We start from the raw sequence: 20,581 nt of genomic DNA, 5'->3' as shown, positions 1-20,581 counted from the left end.
AGATGAGGAGGAATTTCTTTCACTAGAGGTCGGTGAATTGAAGGGATTCATTGCAACAGATGACTGTGGAGACCAGGTCATTGGGTATATTTAGAACAGAGGTTAATAGGTTCTTCTTTAATAATGATGTCAAAGGTTATGGAGAATGGAGTTGAGAGGGATAATAAATCAGTTATGATGGAATGGCAGGGTAGATTTGATGGGCCAAATGGATTCTGTTCCTATCTCTTTTGGTCTTTCATCCACAGGAGTCTTTTCGTTTCCCTCTGTCCCCCTTTCTTCATAATATGTCAACTAAAGCTTCAAATTAATGGATCACAGCAGAGCAATGCAAGGTGTCATCTTTGAAAAATTTAAGAAATTCTGTAGATGCTGGAAACCTGGAGCAACACACATAAAGTACTGGAGGAACTACACAAGTCAGGCAGCATCTATGGAGGGAAATAAGCAGTCAATGTTTCTCTCCTGGCACAAACAATCCAAGGACACTGTTCAGCAGAAGTTGGTGGCACACATTTCTGTTCTTCATAGACACGGCCTGATCTACTGAGTTCCTCCAGCATTTTGTGTGTTGCTCTATTCATTATCAATGCTCTGAGACCTTTATCTCACCTGAAATGTCTCAGTCCAAAACATCAACCGTTTATTCTTCTCCAGAGATGCTTCCTGACTTGCTGAGTTCCTCCGGCATTTTGTGTGTGTTACCTTATCTCATTATTCATTGCTCTCACCAATCACCCAGCACATCCACAAAGAGAACCACCACAGTATCCATCAAGGACCTCACCATCCTGGCCATGCTCTCTTCTCACTACTACTATCAGGGAAGAGATACAGGAGCTTTGAATACATATGTTTCTCATAAATTCTACTGTATTTCTATATTTTCATGTAAATGCCTGCAAGAAATTAATCTCAGGGAAGTATCTTTAATAATAAATTCACTTTGACTTAATCTCATTACCTACCGAACCTACTGAGGTTGAGGTCCTCGAGGTATATGTGCGTGAGTGAGTGAGAGAGAGAGACAGAGAGAGAGAAATGTGTGCGTATCACAATGAGTGAGAGTGATTGAGACAGAGTGTGTGTGTGTGAGAGAGAGAGAGATGTGTATGTGTGAGAGAGATAGAGGTATAAGAATGTGTGTACGTGAGAGAGGAAAGAAAGAAAAAAATGTGAGAAAGAGAAAACGTATGTGAGTATAAGAATTCTGTATGTGTCTCAGCACATTTTTGCTGCAGTAGAGTGAGATATGGGATAAGATGAAAGAAACTTGGAAGGCCATGTGTGAGGGAAGAATTAGATTGAACTGAGAGTAGTTTGAAAGAGTTGGCACAACATCATGAGCTGAAGGATCTATACTGTACCGCACTGTTATATGTCCTTAAGACTTTTCCTGCTCTCACCTGAGCACGAGGCAGTCTCCTGCTCGAATATAAATCCCTTCTGCTAATCATCAACAAACTCAGTGATCACTTCCAGATTCAAAATACCAGAGCTAAATGAATATCACACCATCTCATGTCTTACTGACTGGCCCAGACTGAGCATGTAATGGATAAACAGGTCTTACCATAATGTGGGGGGCAGAGCAGTCACTCAGTGTCCACTGGGAGAAAGACCTGTGTTTGAGACACAGTAAGTTAGCCCTGCTATTACACAGCAGTACCCCACAATCACAAACACAAGAGATCCTGCAGATGTTGGAAATCCACAGTTACACACACAATTGCTGGAGGAACTCAGCAGGGCAGGCAACATCTATGGAAAGGAATAAAGAAATGACATTCCAGGCTGAGATCCTTCAGAACTGGAAAGGAAGGGGGAAGAAGACAGATTACACTCACCCCCCCCCACACACACACACTTCTTATTTCGGCTTTCTCCCTCACCTTTTCCAGTATTTGCCCAAAATGTCAATTGTTTATTCTTTACTAGTTCAAGAACAATGCCAGGTATTCTGAGCGTAGCATAGCAAAATGTTCTGTACAAGTTTAACATAACCTCTCTGCCTTTTATCTGTCTTCTGAAAATGAATCCAGAAGTAGTTTAGTTACAAGTTAATGGCCATATTAAACTGCATTACTATTTCTATCTATTATGAATTTGTATCCCCAGATCCCTTTGCCCCTCCAACTCACTAGACAATTCCCTGGATTCTGTATGACTCCAACCTTGATTGCAAGTCCAATATGCCGCATTTCATTGAAGGCCTTTTAAACATCCAGAAGTATTAGATCACACCTTTGCTCCCATCTATTGTCTGTTACTTATCAACGAATTTAATACAGTAAGCGTGAAACTCTTGAATACAATCAGTGCCAACTATTACATTTTTGATAGGGGATGTTTTCCTATTTCATCTTTGATTAAAATACAATTCAAATATAAAATAATTATAATTATATTTTAAAAATATAATTAATATACATAGGCTAAATCCAGAACTGTTTCTATTATAAAATATTGAAATCACAGTAGTTCTCTACCAGTCCAAAAGTGACACTTCGCACTAAAAATTGAAAACATATATCTGAGATGCAATGTTGAAATCTTTATTTTTTATTAGACAAACTCACAATATTTCCTCAAAAACTGATTTTACTTTGCAATATTTCAAATCAATTATCATTTATAATTTTAAAAAGCTTCAATTTTTTAATCAATAATCAATTCATTTTGATTCAAAAATAATCAACAATATTACAATTCTTGCTTAAAATTCAAACTTATATCACAACATCAATTCAAAAGCTAGAGATATTGTGTAAACCTCAAATCAGAAATCATTGTCTCCTGAAAGTCAGTAATTAACTAATATACAGGCTCAGCATAGTGACTCTTGCACCACACTTCATTCTTGTATCGCTAAAAATAGCACGAAACGTTGACCACATATTTGGAACATACATCAACAATTACATTCATAAAACTTTTATGATCTTTGCTATTATTTCAGGAAAACAAATATACACTTTTTTTTTACACAATAGTTTCTCTATTTTGATAAAAATAGTCATTTTACAAGAGATTTTGTTCTGCTTTATTTGATTATACAATAGATTTAATTAAAATACTGAATTTTTTTTTACTAAAGAGTGCAAAGTTAATCTAGCAGAGCTGAGCCAAAAGGTAAAACTAAGCCAGTCTTTTATTGGCTAATTTTTAATAATATATTAACAAAACTTATTTCTAAGTTTGGAAAAATTAGAAATAAAATTTACTCAGTTTTATCTTTAGATGCCACAGCCATCACATTTCTCAAATGGTTAGAAATACAGACTAAACATTGAGAATGTTATTAAGTATGAGTCTTAAACTGATCTCAGTAATCCTCTTCTGCCATCACATCTACCACTTCTAATGAAATATAATTTTGAAAAACCATGATTTCAAAATGTGATTGCCCAATAAACAATTTCATGATATGGTTTATTAAATTAACCTTCACCTGTAACTGGTCCCACAATTCATTGCTGAAAATAAAAACAATAAAGTATTTTAACTAATTAGTGGAATATTGAGAGAAAATGTCTATCAAGTTCTGCAAGCTGATGCTATAATAAAATGTAATATATGTATTTTTAAAAGGCAACAATGTTGGATAATTGCTTGTATAAGTGTGCTTGTAAAAGTTTCTAAGCACTGTGCCAGAAATACAACATCTGCTGCTGGTCTTCATGAATCATCCTTGTGTGTCAAAGCAAATTACAAACCTGTAATTTATTCTGCACATTGTCTCATAGTTATAAGTACTTACTTTAAAAAAAATACACAAATTAACTAAAAAAAGTAGAAAAATCACAATTGCAATTATTGTTGATTCTGAAGAAATGTTTTACATTCATTCTTGTGATAAACAGTTTCTTCATTATTCACACATCTGCTTGAGTTTTAGATTATTTTTTCATAACTTGGACATTATCCAGTTAGTCTCTGTGGGCTTGTTGAAAACTCAATTAATACATTAATGTGACATTACCTACTAAAAGAGAAAAATGCTTAAGAACAAAAGTCACCTCTGGTTTCTATGGCTTGCTATGGCATCTCCCTAATGATTCCCATGGTCTATGCCTGCAAGATGTTTGTTGTCTCTGGGAGGTTAAACTGTGCCTATTTGCTTTAAAGATAGTCCAGACAAACAAACACCTTGGTCCTCCAGGGTTGTGCAATGGTCAAAGATTTGTGTGATTGCCAGGGATAAAAGTAAAAAGGAAACTACTTGCATGAAGACAGAGCTCTTGACACCCAGAAAAAAATACAAGAGACAATTGTTTTTTTTCAGGAAAATATGGATAATGTCCAAAACAGGAAAGATGGCAGATGAGAAATCACACCTAAGGTGTTGGTGACAATACATAACAGAATCAGGAAGGTTAACAACAGCATTGGGAGAAACTCTGCTGCATACCTGATGGGACGACAGACAACATCTCAAAGAAGCAAACGACAAATTCTGTCACATTAATTTAGTAAGAATGCCCTGCTTGACCTAAAACTTGTCAAGGTTGCGAAGAACAGCAAAGCAGAGATGGGGGAGTGGGAATGATGAACACTGTCTCTGTACCATGAAATTCTAGTCTACTGTACAAGAAACACACAACATTATGATGTCAACAAACTAATGTTCCCAGAAATACAAAAGCCTTTCGTACTGCTGTAGAACAACAGGTTTTAGCAGCATGCAGTCCATGTTGAAAAGGCAGGACAGTATCGAGAAATGGCACAAAATATCAATGATCAACAAACAGCAGCCAAGTCTGGTCAGACTGCAAACAGAAGAGTAGGTTTCACCAAGTACGAGCCCTGAAGGGAAAGGTTCTTAACATAAAATCCCACAGGTTAAAGGTCAAGTGCATTGAGCAGTACAGCAAGACATACTGAGAGATCAAACACCATGTAACAGTGGACAAACACTATACTGATAGCCTGGCAGCACAAACTGTGCGTATAGCTACCTGTACCTAACATGAAACCATCTACTGTCTCAATGTTTTATCAATGGCAAGCAGCAAATGACACTCCTCAGCAACAGAAAAGATCATATTGTGATAATGTATTCTTTTAAAAAAAATGGGGAAACTCCTGATACAGTTAGTAAATTGCTCAAAATAAATGCTTAATAAGCAGTACCTGCCCCTAGGCCCAGTTTTCAAACATCAGTCTGAAAAATTGAAAAGGTGCAAATGAGTGAACCAATGGGATGAAGAAGCAAACATTTAATGTTTACGTTAACTGGTATGATATTACACTTTCATCAGTGCCTATTAAGACGACATATAAGATCACATTCCAGCACATATCAGAAGTAATTGGTATCCAGTAGAGAATGAGCCAGTGTTTAGAAAGAGCACAGACCATATCATTAATCTACAAAATATAACAGATCTAGGCTCAGACAGCAACAGCATCCCTGCATAGGTTCCACAGACTCTGAGAATACTTTAACAACATTTACAGGACTACCGTGTGGACCAGGGTAGATGGGATCCTTGGTTGTATAATCAAATTAACTAAGTTAACTTCACATGAGGTGCTGATCAGCTTTGAAGACAAATCAGACCCAGTGCCCGAAATTCTCCTCAATACTGCCAGTGCAGAGTGACATACAACAGAAGATATGTCAAGAGATACTGGATGGACATCCTTCACATTCCTCGAAATCTCCGCAGATCACCTCAGTGTCCCTTCACGTGTCCCAACAGCACATGCATGAAAGAAACAACTTACATTCAACCAGCAAATGAGACTAAAAATTAACTGAATAAAATACATTACGACCTTAAGAATGATGCACCATCATCAGTATGGATGTGGAATTGTTACTTGTAATGCAGAAACATTCACATACTTGGACAGTACCATCTGATAGGATGGTGGAACAAGCAAAGATATTCTAGAAAGATCACAAAAATATCAGGAATATCTTCAAAAGCTCAAATGTAGTCTGAAGAGCATCAAACTACAATACCCATTGCCAAGGACATTTATCAGTACTTCGCTGTGGGGCAGAGTGCTGGGGAATAATGGAGTTTTACATGTCCAAACTGACCCATTTGTACAGCCTGCCTCCATACCTTTTGGCCCAGTACAATATTAACCAAGACCTGATTTTACAGTGCAGCCAAGATGTCAAAAGGACCATAGTCACTGAGAGAACTGTGAACTATTGGGCTATGTGCTTCAGAAGAAAGATGATTCCACATTAGAATAGCAAAAGATGAGTACCCAAAAACCAGTGAAAATGGAGCCACTCAAGGACAATGTGCTGCAAGTTGTAGAATCTAGTTGAAAAACCTGATGCAAAGCTGGGGAAACCTTGAGAGACTTGCCAGAAACAGACAGAGGTGGAAGAGCTTTGTTGAGCTGTAATGGACAATAAGTCACAGTTCATTTTTACATAAGCCTATGATAGATTCAGAGAAAGGACCATGCATTTCAATTATGAATGCAATGTTATATGTTATTCATTACACTTACTGAGTGCTAACCAATGAAAAAGCATTTTTGAAGATCAATTAAAGGGAAATATGGAAGTAAAGTTAACAAGTCCTTCATGGTACACATGGTCTTCTGAATGTCTAATGAGGCTTCCTTATTCAATGTTTCCTCTGAAGCTGCAAGCATTTATTACTCTTGACCAAAGCCTTCTGTTTCTTCAATAGCATACAGTAACTTCTCCTTTAGTTGCTCATAACTCTTGTAAGGAGGGAGGTCTAGACGATTGAAGCTGCAAAAAAAAAGACAGCACTATTCACTTACTTCAATCATATTTCATTTTTCATTATTAAGACCATAAGACATAGGAGTAGAATTAAGCCATTCAGCCCCTCAAGTCTGCTCTGCCGTTCAATCACAGCTAATTTATTAACTTTCTCAACACCAGTGATGATCTTATATTACACATTCTAAACTTGTACATATTTTTGTGAACAGGAAATTATTTTTTAAACAATATTGTTTTCTTAAAAATTAATTCTCTAGGTCAAATCTTCCTCAAGAACAGGTAAAGAACAAAACAATACAGCTGAACTGCAAAGAACTTGAAGAGTTTGTCAAAATATCAGCTTTCATCAATTCAGCTGCAATTTTGATGATTTTAACAGGAGGTAAAGAAAATAGAAAATTATCACTTGAGTCAAAAATAGTTAAGAGCAATTAATGATTGAGCTGTTTGCATATATCTTGTCAAATAATGAACTAGGGTTACAGTAACAAAGTGAATGCATCACAGTGACTGCACTCAGTAGCTTGGAGAACTGATCTCTAGATATGAAAGCCCACCACATCAACTGAGGAATTTAAATTCAGTTAAATAAATAAATTCAAAATAAAAACTTGTGCCAGTAGGTGTGTTCATGAAATCATCAGGCTGTTGCAAAAAAAGGCATCTGGTACACTGATGTCTCTTTGGAAAGGAAATCTGGCACATACGCAATGATAATTCTCGCATCCCTGTTTGTTGCTCCAAACTAAACCCTGACACGACAAATTAGTTCAAGGGCAATTAAAGAACGGACAAAAAAAAAATCAGCTTGCTAATAGTAGCTGGAACCCATAAATAAATAAAACAAAAGAAGGGGAAGAAAATATGATCTTCGTTTTGTGGGAGTTGGAGCTGTGTGATTGTCTAGCGATAATTTTAACAAGTTGGCCACGCATGAAGTTCTAAGTTGTACTGCAATTGAAACAGTTTTATAACTTAAGTCTTTATGAACATAACTTCATCTTTGAAGTCAGTTTTTATCCCTGGCAAACACAGACTTGACAGCTGTTTCCAGCTACAAAATGGGAGTAGCCAGGAAAAAAAAAACCTGCAATAGATATCTGTTCAATTTACTTTGGGAAAGTGGGAATAATGGTTAAAAATAATAAAAGAATCAGATTATGAGGCAAAAAGAAGGTGTTTATTTGTTAATTTTTAAATTGTGCATAGCAAGAGAGGGTGTTAACATTAAATGAATAAAGTTGCTTCTGACATTTAACAGTTTTATTACTCTAATATTAGTGGGTCTTTTGGCAATCAAGTGAATAAATTGAAAACTCATTACTAACTGTCCAGCTGGGGACATAAACCTACATCTGAAGTGAAGCCAGTTAAAAACATTCAGGAAATTTGGAGAACAGTGAACAATGAGAGCACTGAAGATTCCAGCATTCATTAGTGTTTCTTTAGAAACACTGTAAAACTGAATATTAAAATTTTAACCATTTTGATCAAACACAGGATTTACTATACTGATGTACTGCACTAGTAATCACTACAAAAACTTGCCATTCCTTGTAATGGCAGAAATATTAATGCAATCAAACATACAAGTCAGGAGCAAGCAAGACCATTCAGCCCTTCCAGTCTTGTCTGGCTGATCTGAATGTCATCTCAAATCTACATTCCTCTCAACACCAATAACCTTTCACTTCACTGCTTATCAATTATCTCCCTACATCTGTCTTAAAAGTATTCCAAGACTTTTATTCTATTACCCTTTAAGGAGCAGCTGTACATCAAATGCGTGCACAACTGTGTAAAACTTAGACATACTTAGTTTAAAATAACAGCATTTTAGTACAATCTATAGAACTTATAAATATTACAAAACAATGAAGCTCACAGTCAGTTTCAATTGAATGACTGGAATATTTCGTTTTAGTCCGCACTCTGCGTTGAATATCTAGGCAAGACACTGAGGTGCTGAAATCCTGAACTACAGACCGGTAATCTTCATTGCCACTTGGGCAGTTTGCAGTTTAGTTAAACCGATCTGTGCTTTTCATTCTGTTTCTTTTCCTTCATGAGATCTATCTGTTTCCATTTCTTAACATAGACCATTCACAGAAACTCTCAGTTTGCATCATCTGCCTCCAAACATAGTCATAGTCATACTTTATTGACCCCAGGGGAAATTGGTTTTCATTACAGTTGCACCATAAATAATAAATAGTAATAAAACCATAAATAGTTAAATAGTAATATGTAAATTATGCCGGGAAATAAGTCCAGGACCAGCCTACTGGCTCAGGGTGTCTGACCCTCCAAGGGAGGAGTTGTAAAGTTTGATGGCCACAGGCAGGAATGACTTCCTATGACGCTCTGTGTTGCATCTCGGTGGAATGAGTCTCTGGCTGAATGTACTCCTGTGCCCGTCCAGTACATTATGTAGTGGATGGGAGACATTGTCCAAGATGGCATGCAACTTAGACAGCATCCTCTTTTCAGACACCACCGCTGTCTCAAAGTTTTATCAGTCAATTTTCAATTCTAAACTCTATAAACTTCAGCTCATTGAAAACTATATCTCTCATATTGCTCTTTGTATCAAGTTCCACTTAGCATTTACCTATCAGCTCAATGGCCTACCTTAATTCCTTAACCCCGAGAACAGAAGCATCCCTTCTTAACTTGGGAGGGACCAATGCCCTCATGGGCATGTTTGCTAGAGCTACTGGGGAGGCTTTACAGTAAGAGGATGGGAACCAGAGTGTTAGGTCAGATGACGGAGCATTTGGTATAAAGGTAGATGCAATGTGCAGAGTGTGAGGAAGGATTGGCAGTGGGTAGGGCATAAATGCAGTCATTTGGATGGGTTGAACTGTGTTTATTCTAATGCAAGAAGCATTAAGAATAAGATTGCGCACCTCCTTAGTGCAAAAGGTTTAGGTGGGGCAGAATTTTTTTATATATATATCCACGAAGTGCTCCTGAAAATGTCTGCAGACAGAACTAGAGAAGAGGCCATAATGGATCTAGTACTAGGCAGTGATCCTGGTCACGTGACTGAACTCTCAATGGATAAATATTTTGGAACCTGTGACCACACTCCCTGACCTTAGCATAGCATTGTACAAGGACAGGAACAGGCAATATGGAAAAGTATTTAATTGAGGGCAGGGTTAATTACAATGGTATTACACGAGAACTTGGGAGTGTAAATTGGGAACAGATACACTCAGGGAAATGTACAATGCAAACGTGGAAGTTGTTTAGGGAACATTTGCTTGGGGTTCTGTACAACACTGTTCCAATGACAGGGGGAAAAGATGGGACATTGAAGAAAACATGGTTGACAAAAGAGGTGGAACATTTAGTAAAGAAGAAGAAAGGGGCACACTTAAGGTTTAGGACACAAAAATCAGAAAAGGGAGTCAGGAAGAAGCTTATGAAAGGACTTAGAAGAGCTAGAAGGGTCATGAGAAGGCCCTGGATAGTAGTATTCAGAAAACCACAGGCATTCTACGCATACATGAAGGACAGGAGGATGACTGGAATGAAGGTAGAACCACTCAGGGATAAAGGATAAAGGGGCATTCTGTGTCTGGAGATGGAGGAGATGATGGAGAGGGGTCCTTCAGTGTATATCAAGGAGAAGAACCTTGACCAATAAGAGGTCATCGTAGAATAATCTAATGTGCTGGACTTTGTCAAGGTTAAGAAAGAAGCCGTTTTGGAAGTTTAGGACAGGGAAATCTCCGGGACTGGTTGGAATCCACCCCAGTTACTAAGGGAAGTAAAGGATGAGATTGCTAGGACACTGACAATGATCTCTGCATCCTCCCAGCCACAGCAGTGGTACCAGAGGATTGGAGGATGGCAAATGTATTCCTTTGTTCAAGAAAGGTATTAGGGATAATATTAAGAAATAAAGGCCAGTGAGTCTTACGTCAGTGATGGGCAAACTAATGCAGAAGATTCTTAGTGACAGGAATTGCAAGCATTTTGAAAAGCATAGTCTGATTAGGGATAGTCATCATGGCTCTGTGAGGGGCTGATCATGCCCCACAAACCTGATTTGAGTTTTTTGAGAAGGTGATGAAACAAATTGATGAAGTAAGAGTGTCGTAATTGGTGCATATGGATTTCAGTAAGCTGTTTGACACGGTTCTCAACGATGCATGGAAACTTCGTTGCTTGGATTCAGAATTGCCTTGCCCACAAGAAGGCAGAGTGTGAAAGTAGATGAAGTGTAGTCTGCCTGGAGGTTGATGTATAATGGTGTTCCACAGGGGCTCTTCTTGACCCCATCTCTTTGTAATTTATATCAATGACTTGAATAAGGAAGTGGAAGGTTAAGGTTAGTTGGCAGATGGCCTGAAGGTTGGTGGTGGTGTGGACTATACAGGTGTCATAGGTTACATTGGGATATAGAGAGAATGCAAAGGCAGAGTACAAGGTTAATAGAAGCATTTTTAGCAGTGTGGAGGAACATAGAGATTTTGGGGTCTAAAGTCCACAGATCCTTCGAAGTTGTCACACAACTTGATAGGGTGTTTAGGAAGATGTATGGTGTGCAGGCTTTCATTAGTCAGGGGACTAAGTTCAAGAGCTGTGAGGTAATGCTGCAGCTCAGTGGTTAGACCACAATTATAATATTGTGATCAGTTCTGGTCCCCTCATTATAGGAAGCATATGGAAGCTTTAGAGAGGATTTACCAGGGCGCTGCTTGGATTAGAGAATGTCTTATAAGGAAAGGTTGTGTGAGTCAGTGCTTTTCTCTTTGCAGCAAAGATGGATGAGAGGTAACTTGATAGAGCTGTATATGAGGTATATAAGAGACAGCCAGTACCTTTCTCCCCAGAGTAGCCATGGACAACACCAGAGGACGTCAATTTAAAGTGAGTGGAGGAAAGTTTAGGGAAGGTGTCAGAGATCAGTTTTATTTATTTATTTTTACACAGAGAGCGGTAGGTGCCTGGAATACACTGCTGGAAGTGGTGATAGAGGCTGACACAATCAGGACATTTAAAAGATTATTAGATAGGCACATGGATTTAAGGGGAAAGGCTGTGTAGGAGGGAAGGGTTACATTGATTGTGGAGTACAATCGACAATCAATGTACAGTAGGTCAAAGGGCCCTGTACTGTGCTCTACTGTTTTACGATAGTTAACTTGCTAACTGACAGAGGCCAATTCTGGCATTTCTGTTCTTCAAGACTCTGCGAGTTCAGTCAGTGATAGTGTTTCTACTATTGTCGTGGTGAGATATATTAATACCTCCACGAACAGCTCATTGATGGATAAAATTGACACAGTCATCCAGTTCACCAAATAAACTGTAAGCTTCAGGTGTTTTAGGATGTGCATTGTCAAACAATCTTATCATCCATAAAAATATTTCTCAAGATCAACTCAATATTACTTACCAAGTGTGACTTCTTGGAAGCCAACTATCCTTCCCAACCTTATCGATGCAGAATTTTTGAGGCCCATTGCTCCCTGAAGTAAAATATATGTTGTTTGAATATCATAATTATATCAATATATTTCAATGTCAGATTATCAAAGACACATCTATTTTGCTTGATTCCTGACTAAGTCTAAGTCATGGCTGTACCGACACAAAACACCAGCAGAGATCAAGATAAACCCCAGGTTGTTGGAGTATTAAATGATTAAAGAGCACTAAATGTCTTAATATAATAAAAATTGAGATAAGAAGTCGGATGGTTACAATCTTGATGCAGGGCTACTGGTAACAATGTTTTGTGTTTTTTTTTAAAACATAAAGTAAAACTGGAAACTGTAACCTAATTTCTTACCTATTAACTCGGCAAAGCCCCCAACCGGCAGGCGACATGTGCCAGTGACAAACTGCAACAATCTGATCCTTTTCTCATTGTCCATGTCTTTTACAACCTGATTACAGAGATCAACAAAGGATGGAAGTAACCACACATATTCAATAATGGCTTCATATTCATAGCAAATTATCTGCATAATTATCATCTCTATTTGCATTTTATCACCAGAGGTTTTGAAAGATCTGCTAGCTTTACCTGATGCTGGTCAAGTCCCACTTACTGAAATTTTATCAAGGTCATACAAAAAACAGAAAATGGTACTTGATGCAGCCTGGTCCAGTTAATTTTATTTCAGGTTTTCCAGCATCTGCAGTTTACTTTTTTATTTTAAAAGTCAATTACAAAACTGTGCTTAAGTAACTGAACTGTAATATCTAAATTAGATTTAATACATTTAGCCACAGTTCCAAATACTAAACAGCAATAGAAAATAGCCATCTTCCTCAATTCATAACTTGTAATTTTCATTATAATTTAATTAGATTAACAAGCATATAGTTAGAATTATGTTCCCAATCTTATAACTGTTACAACAATTCCTTAATTATTGTATACCAAAGATAATTCTTTGACAACTGTTGAAATGTCTAGGATTATGAAAATAACCAGGTACTTAAACATATAGTGCAATAAATCTAGTTTCCAAAGAAAATTAAAGAAATATTCCCTCTAGAGAATAACATCATTTTATTTTAAAATAAAAGAGAAAAAAAAAACTCTTCCTCAAACTCTTCCTCTTGCAACTTATTCCATATACACACCACGCTCCACTTGAAAAGGTTGCCCCTCAGGACCCTATTAAATATTTTCCCTCTCACCTTAAACCTATACCCCCTAGTTTTAGACTCCCTTACCCTAGGAAAAGGACTGTTAGCTTCCACATTATCCATGCCTCTGCTAATTTTAAACACTTCTATAAGGTCACCACTCACTCTCCTCTATTCCAAGGATTAAAGACTTCACCTGGCCAAACTCTTCCTATAACAGAGACTCTCTAGTCCTGGCAAAATAATCACAAATTTTTTCTGAAATCTGATAAAAAAAAGTAAACATTTGAATCATTTAGTACGAATCTTTTAGTAAATGCATTGTTCAAATGTAAAAGCAGATCAGCAGCATAAGAAAAGATTAAACTCAAATCCTACAGAAGATGTTGTGCGAGACAATGTGCAGTGGATGTGATCTACACGGATTTCAGTAAGGCATTTGACAAGGTTCCACACGGTAGGCTTATTCAGAAAGTTAGAAGGCATGGGACCCAGGGGAGTTTGGCCAGGTGGATTCAGAATTGGCTTGCCTGCAGAAAGCAGAGGGTCATGGTGGAGGGAGTACATTCAGATTGGAGGATTGTGACTAGTGGTGTCCCACAAGGATCGGTTCTGGGACCTCTACTTTTCGTGATTTTTATTAACGACCTGGATGTGGGGGTAGAAGGGTGGGTTGGCAAGTTTGCAGATGACACAAAGGTTGGTGGTGTTGTGGATAGTGTAGAGGATTGTCGAAGATTGCAGAGAGACATTGACAGGATGCAGAAGTGGGCTGAGAAGTGGCAGATGAAGTTCAACCCGGAGAAGTGTGAGGTGGTACACTTTGGAAGGACAAACTCCAACGCAGAATACAAAGTAAATGGCAGGATACTTGGAAGTGTGGAGGAGCAGAGGTAACTGGGGGTACATGTCCACAGATCCTTGAAAGTTGCCTCACAAGTAGATAGGGTAGTTAAGAAAGTTTATTGAGTGTTAGCTTTCACAAGTCGAGGGATAGAGTTTAAGAGTCGCGGGGTAATTATGCAGCTCTATAATACTCTGGTTAGGCCACACTTGGAGTACTGTGTCCAATTCTGGTCGCCTCACTATAGGAAGGATGTGGAAGCATTGGAAAGGGTACAAAGAAGATTTACCAGGATGCTGCCTGGTTTAGAGAGTATGCATTATGATCAGAGATTAAGGAAGCTAGGGCTTTACTCTTTGGAGAGAAGGAGGATGAGAGGAGGCATGATAGAGGTATACAAGATATTAAGAGGAATAGATAGAGTGGACAGCCAGCGCCTCTTCCCCAGGACACCACTGCTCAATACAAGAGGACATGGCTTTAAGGTAAGGGGTGGGAAGTTCAAGGGGGATATTAGAGGAAGGTTTTTTACTCAGAGAGTGGTTGGTGCGTGGACTGCACTACCTGAGTCAGTGGTGGAGGCAGATACACTAGTGAAATTTAAGAGACTACTAGACAGGTATATGGAGGAATTTAAGGTGGGGGGTTATATTGGAGGCAGGGTTTAAGGGTCGGCACAACATTGTGGGCTGAAGGGCCTGTATTGTGCTGTACTATTCTATGTTCTAAGTTCTATAATTAAGCAACTTATCTGGAACTCTGATCTACACCCCTGCCCCCACAATCCCACTCCACACTGGCATCTGTAATGTCTGGAATTACAATTTTCAAAATGCATTACCTATTGATAAGTGTACTGATACACGGCGAATGAGTGTAATTTAAAAATTAAGAACAATTTATGCATTAATCATTCTTTCAGAATAGTATTTAGGTTGGCTGTATGCTAAAAACATAAACAACAGACTGTTTAACATTATCCGTGATCTGGGAAGTTATGGACTTGCCAGTTATTACACAAAGCAACCACTCTGTGCAAGGATTCCAAAAAAAATAAGCTTCATTTATGTTTGCAGCTAGTTTCTCTGAAATATAACCATTAGCTGATATTGTGTTTCATGAAGTACAATATTCCTTTTGGGACACATCTTTACATTTTTACTAATTTTTGAGTTGATATTTAATTTGCCCAAATCTCATATTGTACTGCTCTCCTGTAGTCCTCCATAAATGTTGCTGCTCTCAAGGTTTGCAGGTTTTCTGATATTCTGGGTTTAAATTTGCATGCTGCTACTAAACATTTTAAAAGATGTGCCTAACTGGTCAACTTACCTGTGGGGAAAAGAAACAACTAAGGGAAGTTAAATCTGCATGGAATATCTAGACAAGATGCTCAGGAGATGTCAGCTGGTATCACAGGAAAATGAGCAAAATTGTGGAACAATTCAATTCTCTAAATTCCTCAGCAACAAAGGGCACTGACTTAAGTTATGATAGTGTAAGCTTGCTTTGATGATCCTTACAAACAGCTTGCCAGCAGCTGTTCTAACACTGACCTATACAAAATAAATTGTCAGTCCTTTTTGGTCTGACATGGTTAGGATAACTCACCTGCCAGAACCACTGGATTGGCTTGCTATTCTTTGTATAATGACGATAGATGGTGTTCTTCTGCCAGTCAGATAAGTCAATTTCTTGCATTCCACATAGCATTAGCTGTAAGTAGGGAAAAAAAATTGCCATCTCTGATGAAACACAATTGTTGAATAATTGGATATTGTTATGGTACAAAGATTTTATGCATTTTAATGCTTTGAGTTTTGTATATTTTATTTATTACAAAATAACTAACAATTTTAATATTACTTGTGCTTAACTACACACATAACTATTTACTCTAACACAACTGAAACTCATTAATCATATCTATTTAATTCAAACAACTTATTAAGCATGTTATTATTAACACATGGGGTGGTGTTTCAAATGTGACATGCTGATTTATCTTAAAATCACAATAAGAGGAAATTGTGGATTACAAATCAGCCTTATTGATTAACAATTGCTTTGATGTTGATCTTGAATAGCTAACGATGAAAGAACAGAACTTTTTTAAAAAAGCATATTAAGTAAATTCAACCATTTATAATAGCAATATGTTATTAAGAACAGTTCTGTTGAGAAATATGGACAGTACATTAAAAGTACTTGGAAATCGATTGTGTTTGGAACACAATATGAAAGTAAACAAAAAACTCTGAATAAGGAGTAAGTGGGAAAGGTAAAAGTGATGGGAATTGAATTTATTCATTAATTGCAAAAAAAAAAGGCGGTAGAACAAATAATACATGAGGGGAAAATTCTACAAAATAAAACAGTATTACAATTAAACTGAGGAATGTAAAATTAAAAGGAACTATAATATATGGGATGTAGTAGTGTTACATCTTAACAAGAAATGGACACAGCCAGGAATGAGAGAAAAGATTTAAAATATCATGTAAATCATCTAATTTGAATAACATTTCATACAAATACCTCAGTAAAAGAAACATACAGATTATCTGTGCCAGTAAGGGTGAAAACAAGAACAGTTCAGATGTGCACTGTTATTGAGAATTGTGAGGCTTGATTCTGCTCTGCTTTCGCACATAGATACAGATGACAACGTGAACCTTGACACTGGTCCAGCTCCTCCAAGCTTTTCTCCAGCTGGAAGATGTCATCTGAAACTGGACACCCAATAATATCAGGTGCCTCAAATTTTCACTTGAAAAGAAAATTATGCATGAATTCAGTGATTTTCAGGGCCTGATTTGTTCACACTAATTATTAAAAGATTTATACGTTTTCTTAGACTATATCAATGAACTTGGAAGATCTGTAGATAAATAGGCACTGATAGAACAGGCGTACTACCAGATACAATGTCTAGGTTGTCTCTCTACAGAAAATTCCAGCCTAATGGATCTACACTTAAATAACTTTGCATTGAAATGTTTTAAAACTGTAACATACAGTATATCTGTAACTCTGCCTACACTTTACAGAAACGCAGCATCAATTTTAATCAGTATATGCTTGTTTAAACATGATTGAAAACCTAATAGTGACAGCAAAGTAAGAGAAGAAACCTAATTGACTGGTGTGCATTTTTTTATTGAGATACAGTGCTAGGTAGGCCCATCCAGCCACACCACCCAACAATCCCCGGTTTAACCCTGGCCTAATCACCGGATACAATGACCAATTAACCTACCAACCAGTCCGTCTTTAGAAGGTGGGAGGAAACCGGAGCACCCCGAGGAAACCCACACCCTCACAGGGAGAACATATAAACTCCTTACAGGCAGCAGTGGGAATTGAACCCTGGTCACTGGTACTGTACATTGTGCTCACCACTACACTACTGTGCCGTTCTTATAAATATATATAAACATATATTACATATTTATATATTACATGTTTATATATAAGATATATAAACACATTAGTGGCTTGATCTTTCATTTTAATATACTGTACAGGAAGTACACTACCTAATAACTACATTATCTTTTTCTATGCACATCATTCACATGGAGAAAAATAAATAAAATTTACCAGAGGGCTAAAATTCTTTATCCCTGGAATGTTATTTCTAGGATTAAAATCATAGCTTTTTGAAGATGGCAAATTAAGATATCAATTGCACTTCATGTATTTATAGCCCCCAGGAAATGCTACACTGAATTCCAAAGCATTAGCTACTATACCCAGCAGAGTCCCAGCTGAAGTGAATTAAGATCTGATGATACAAAACAAATACAGATCTTAATTGAAAGGTCAACAAGTAATTTATACTTCTGGTGAATGGAAAACTAAGAAGGTGAAAGAAACCAATCTTCCAATGCATTTTTAAACTAACCAGTGTTACACTTGGACTTCCTAGGGTTGCGGTGGCTGTCATTAGCCTTCAGCACCCACTATGTTGAAAGTTCTGGCCTAACCTGGATAAAGATCCAAAATGAAATGAAATATCATCAAATACTAACAAAGTCCTCCAAGTGGACCACAACCTTGTCCGGGGTTTGGGGGTTTGGGGGTTTGGAGGCTTGCGTGCCTCAATGACCTGGAGGGCCATGTTGGCTGGAGTCAGGGCTTTATGCTTTGGTTCTTGGTAGGGTCACCCATGTCAAACAGGTCAAAGGGTAGAGGCCAGACTAAGTGATCCACCAGTCCTCCAGGTTCGGGGGTTCAGCTCAGGGTCAACAACCCTGACCAGTAAAACAGCAATTAAGAATCCTTCCACATTTGAGTGCAACTGTTTTCTTGAGTCTCCACCCAAATTATGCATGAATGACAGTGGTGAAAACTGAGAGGAAGCTACTGACATGATGAAGGCAGCCCTGAACACGGCCAGAGATGGAGGACCAGCATTGCTACCCTAAACACCAGCAACATAGTGGGCAAATTGAACTGACTAACAAAGTAGACCCTATCTATTTGCTAGTGTAACTGCTTTTTCCGAATGTAATTCTAGGTGAAGGTGAATGAGGGAGAATACCTCAATATCCAAAGAGAATGTTGCACATTTCAAGACGCAAAAATTGTCTATAATGTATCTGAGACTGTTTCCACCTCTCTACTCCTCCCATCAGGAGCAATTATATATAAACTGGACTATGTTGACCAATTGGACTGACACCAAAAGCTACATACTTCTTATTCCTTTGTGTCAGGATTATTTTTCGCCATGGTTATTCACTCTTAATGTTATTAACACATTATTCATTTTCTGGCACTCATCCTGAACATTTAAGCCGAAGAAAGGCTGAATAAGCAAGGATTGTTTTTTTCCAAACAGAAGAGGTTGAAAGAATACTTAATTATAAGACGTATAAAAATATGAAGGGGCTAGATATCCCTTTAATGGAATAATTTCTGACTGTATTTCTATTAACATAGAACACATAGTATGTCCCACTATTCATAGCAATCTTATTCCTCACTCAGCTAATTTATTTATAATAAAAATCAAAAATGTGGAACACACTGCAGGTCAGGTAACATCTGCATAAATAGAAACAAGTATTACAGGTCAAATGCCTTTGTCTGGGACTGGGAAACCAAAAACAAATCTGTGTTAAGTTTCGGAGAAATTGTACAGGGATGGATTAGATAAAGGGAATATAGCAGTTGTGATATGACTATCAAATCTGTCCTCATTCTGTTACGCTCCAGAGATGAAGGGTGATTTGACAGAGGTATACCAAATTATGAGCTGCAGAAATAGGGGAAATGCAAACAGGCTTTTTCCACAGAGTCTGGGTGAGGCGAGAGGGGGAGGCCACGGGTTAAGTGTGAAAGGTGACTTGTTTAAGGGGAATACTAGGGGAAATCTCTTCACTCAGAGGGCAGTGAGAGTGTGGAACAAGCTGCCAGCTGAAAAGGTGGATATGGATTCGATTTCAACAAACACTGAAGAGAAATTTGGATAGGTACAAGGATGGGAGGGGTATGGAGGGGTATGGTTCCGGTGCAGGTGGATGGGACGAGGCAGCTTAATGGTTTGGCACGGACTAGATGGGCCAAAGGGCCTGTTTCTGTCCTGTAGTACTCTATGAGGCCAGGTTTATCACGAGTCATCCATTCAATTTAACAGTTTATTCATTTTTTTAAAATACCTTTTCAGGATCAGGGCATTTCTGGCAAGACCATTATTTATTGCCTACCCTAAGTGCCTCTTCGGTGAAGCACTTTAAACAAGCCGCCCTCACATTTAAGGTACTCCCACAGTTCTGCTGGGTTGAGAGTTCCTGGATTTAGAGCTAGCAACAATGAAGCACCAGTTATATATTTCCACGTTAGAATGCTTGGAGGGGAACCTGTAAGTAGTGGCTGTTACAGGTGCCCACTGACCTTGCCCTTCTTGGAGGTAGTAGAGATCTGGAGTTTATGAGGTTGTGTCAGAGTAATTTGGGCAAACAACTACAGTATATTTTGTAAATTATATGCACAGCAACTACTGTGTAATAGTGGTGGAGGGAATTAACGTTTAGTTGGTTGATAGGATGCAAATCAAGAGGTCTGCTTTGTCTAGGGCCGAAACATCAACCCTTTATTCCTCTCCATAGATGTTGCCTGCCCTGCTGAGTTCCTCCAGCACCTTCTGGATAGTTCTGAGTTCCATATGTTTTCTTGACACTGCACTCATCCAGGCGAGAAGAGTATTCCATCAAACTTCTGACTTTTGTCTTGCAAATAGTGGAAGGCCCTTGGGATGTTGGGATGTGTCACTTGTTTAAGAATAGCCAGACTCTGATCTCCTCTTCTCATCACAGTTTTTGCTTGGCCAATCCAGTATACTTCCTGGTCAATGGTGACCCACTTGGATATGCTGCTGAATGTGA

General features: G+C 38.0%; 1 protein-coding gene across 2 annotated transcripts in view; it reads right to left on the bottom strand.

Moving 5' to 3' along the window:
• Positions 1 to 2,551: 2,551 nt before the first annotated feature.
• wwp2 (WW domain containing E3 ubiquitin protein ligase 2) overlaps positions 2,552 to 20,581 on the bottom strand; it is a 188,889-nt gene continuing 170,859 nt past the window's right edge. For both annotated transcript variants that reach the window (XM_072279818.1, XM_072279817.1), the window contains exons 21-24: positions 15,801 to 15,905; positions 12,537 to 12,633; positions 12,141 to 12,213; positions 2,552 to 6,730 (exon numbers count right to left, since the gene is read on the bottom strand). In XM_072279818.1, the coding sequence (XP_072135919.1) occupies positions 6,631 to 6,730; positions 12,141 to 12,213; positions 12,537 to 12,633; positions 15,801 to 15,905 (375 nt within the window). In that variant the 3' untranslated portion in view covers positions 2,552 to 6,630. The remainder of the gene's footprint in view (positions 6,731 to 12,140; positions 12,214 to 12,536; positions 12,634 to 15,800; positions 15,906 to 20,581) is intronic.

This window comes from Mobula birostris, chromosome 15, assembly GCF_030028105.1.
Source record: "Mobula birostris isolate sMobBir1 chromosome 15, sMobBir1.hap1, whole genome shotgun sequence".
NCBI classification, from domain to species: domain Eukaryota; kingdom Metazoa; phylum Chordata; class Chondrichthyes; order Myliobatiformes; family Myliobatidae; genus Mobula; species Mobula birostris.
Note: the sequence above shows the minus strand (reverse complement) of the source record. Positions and strands in the feature narration are given on the sequence as shown.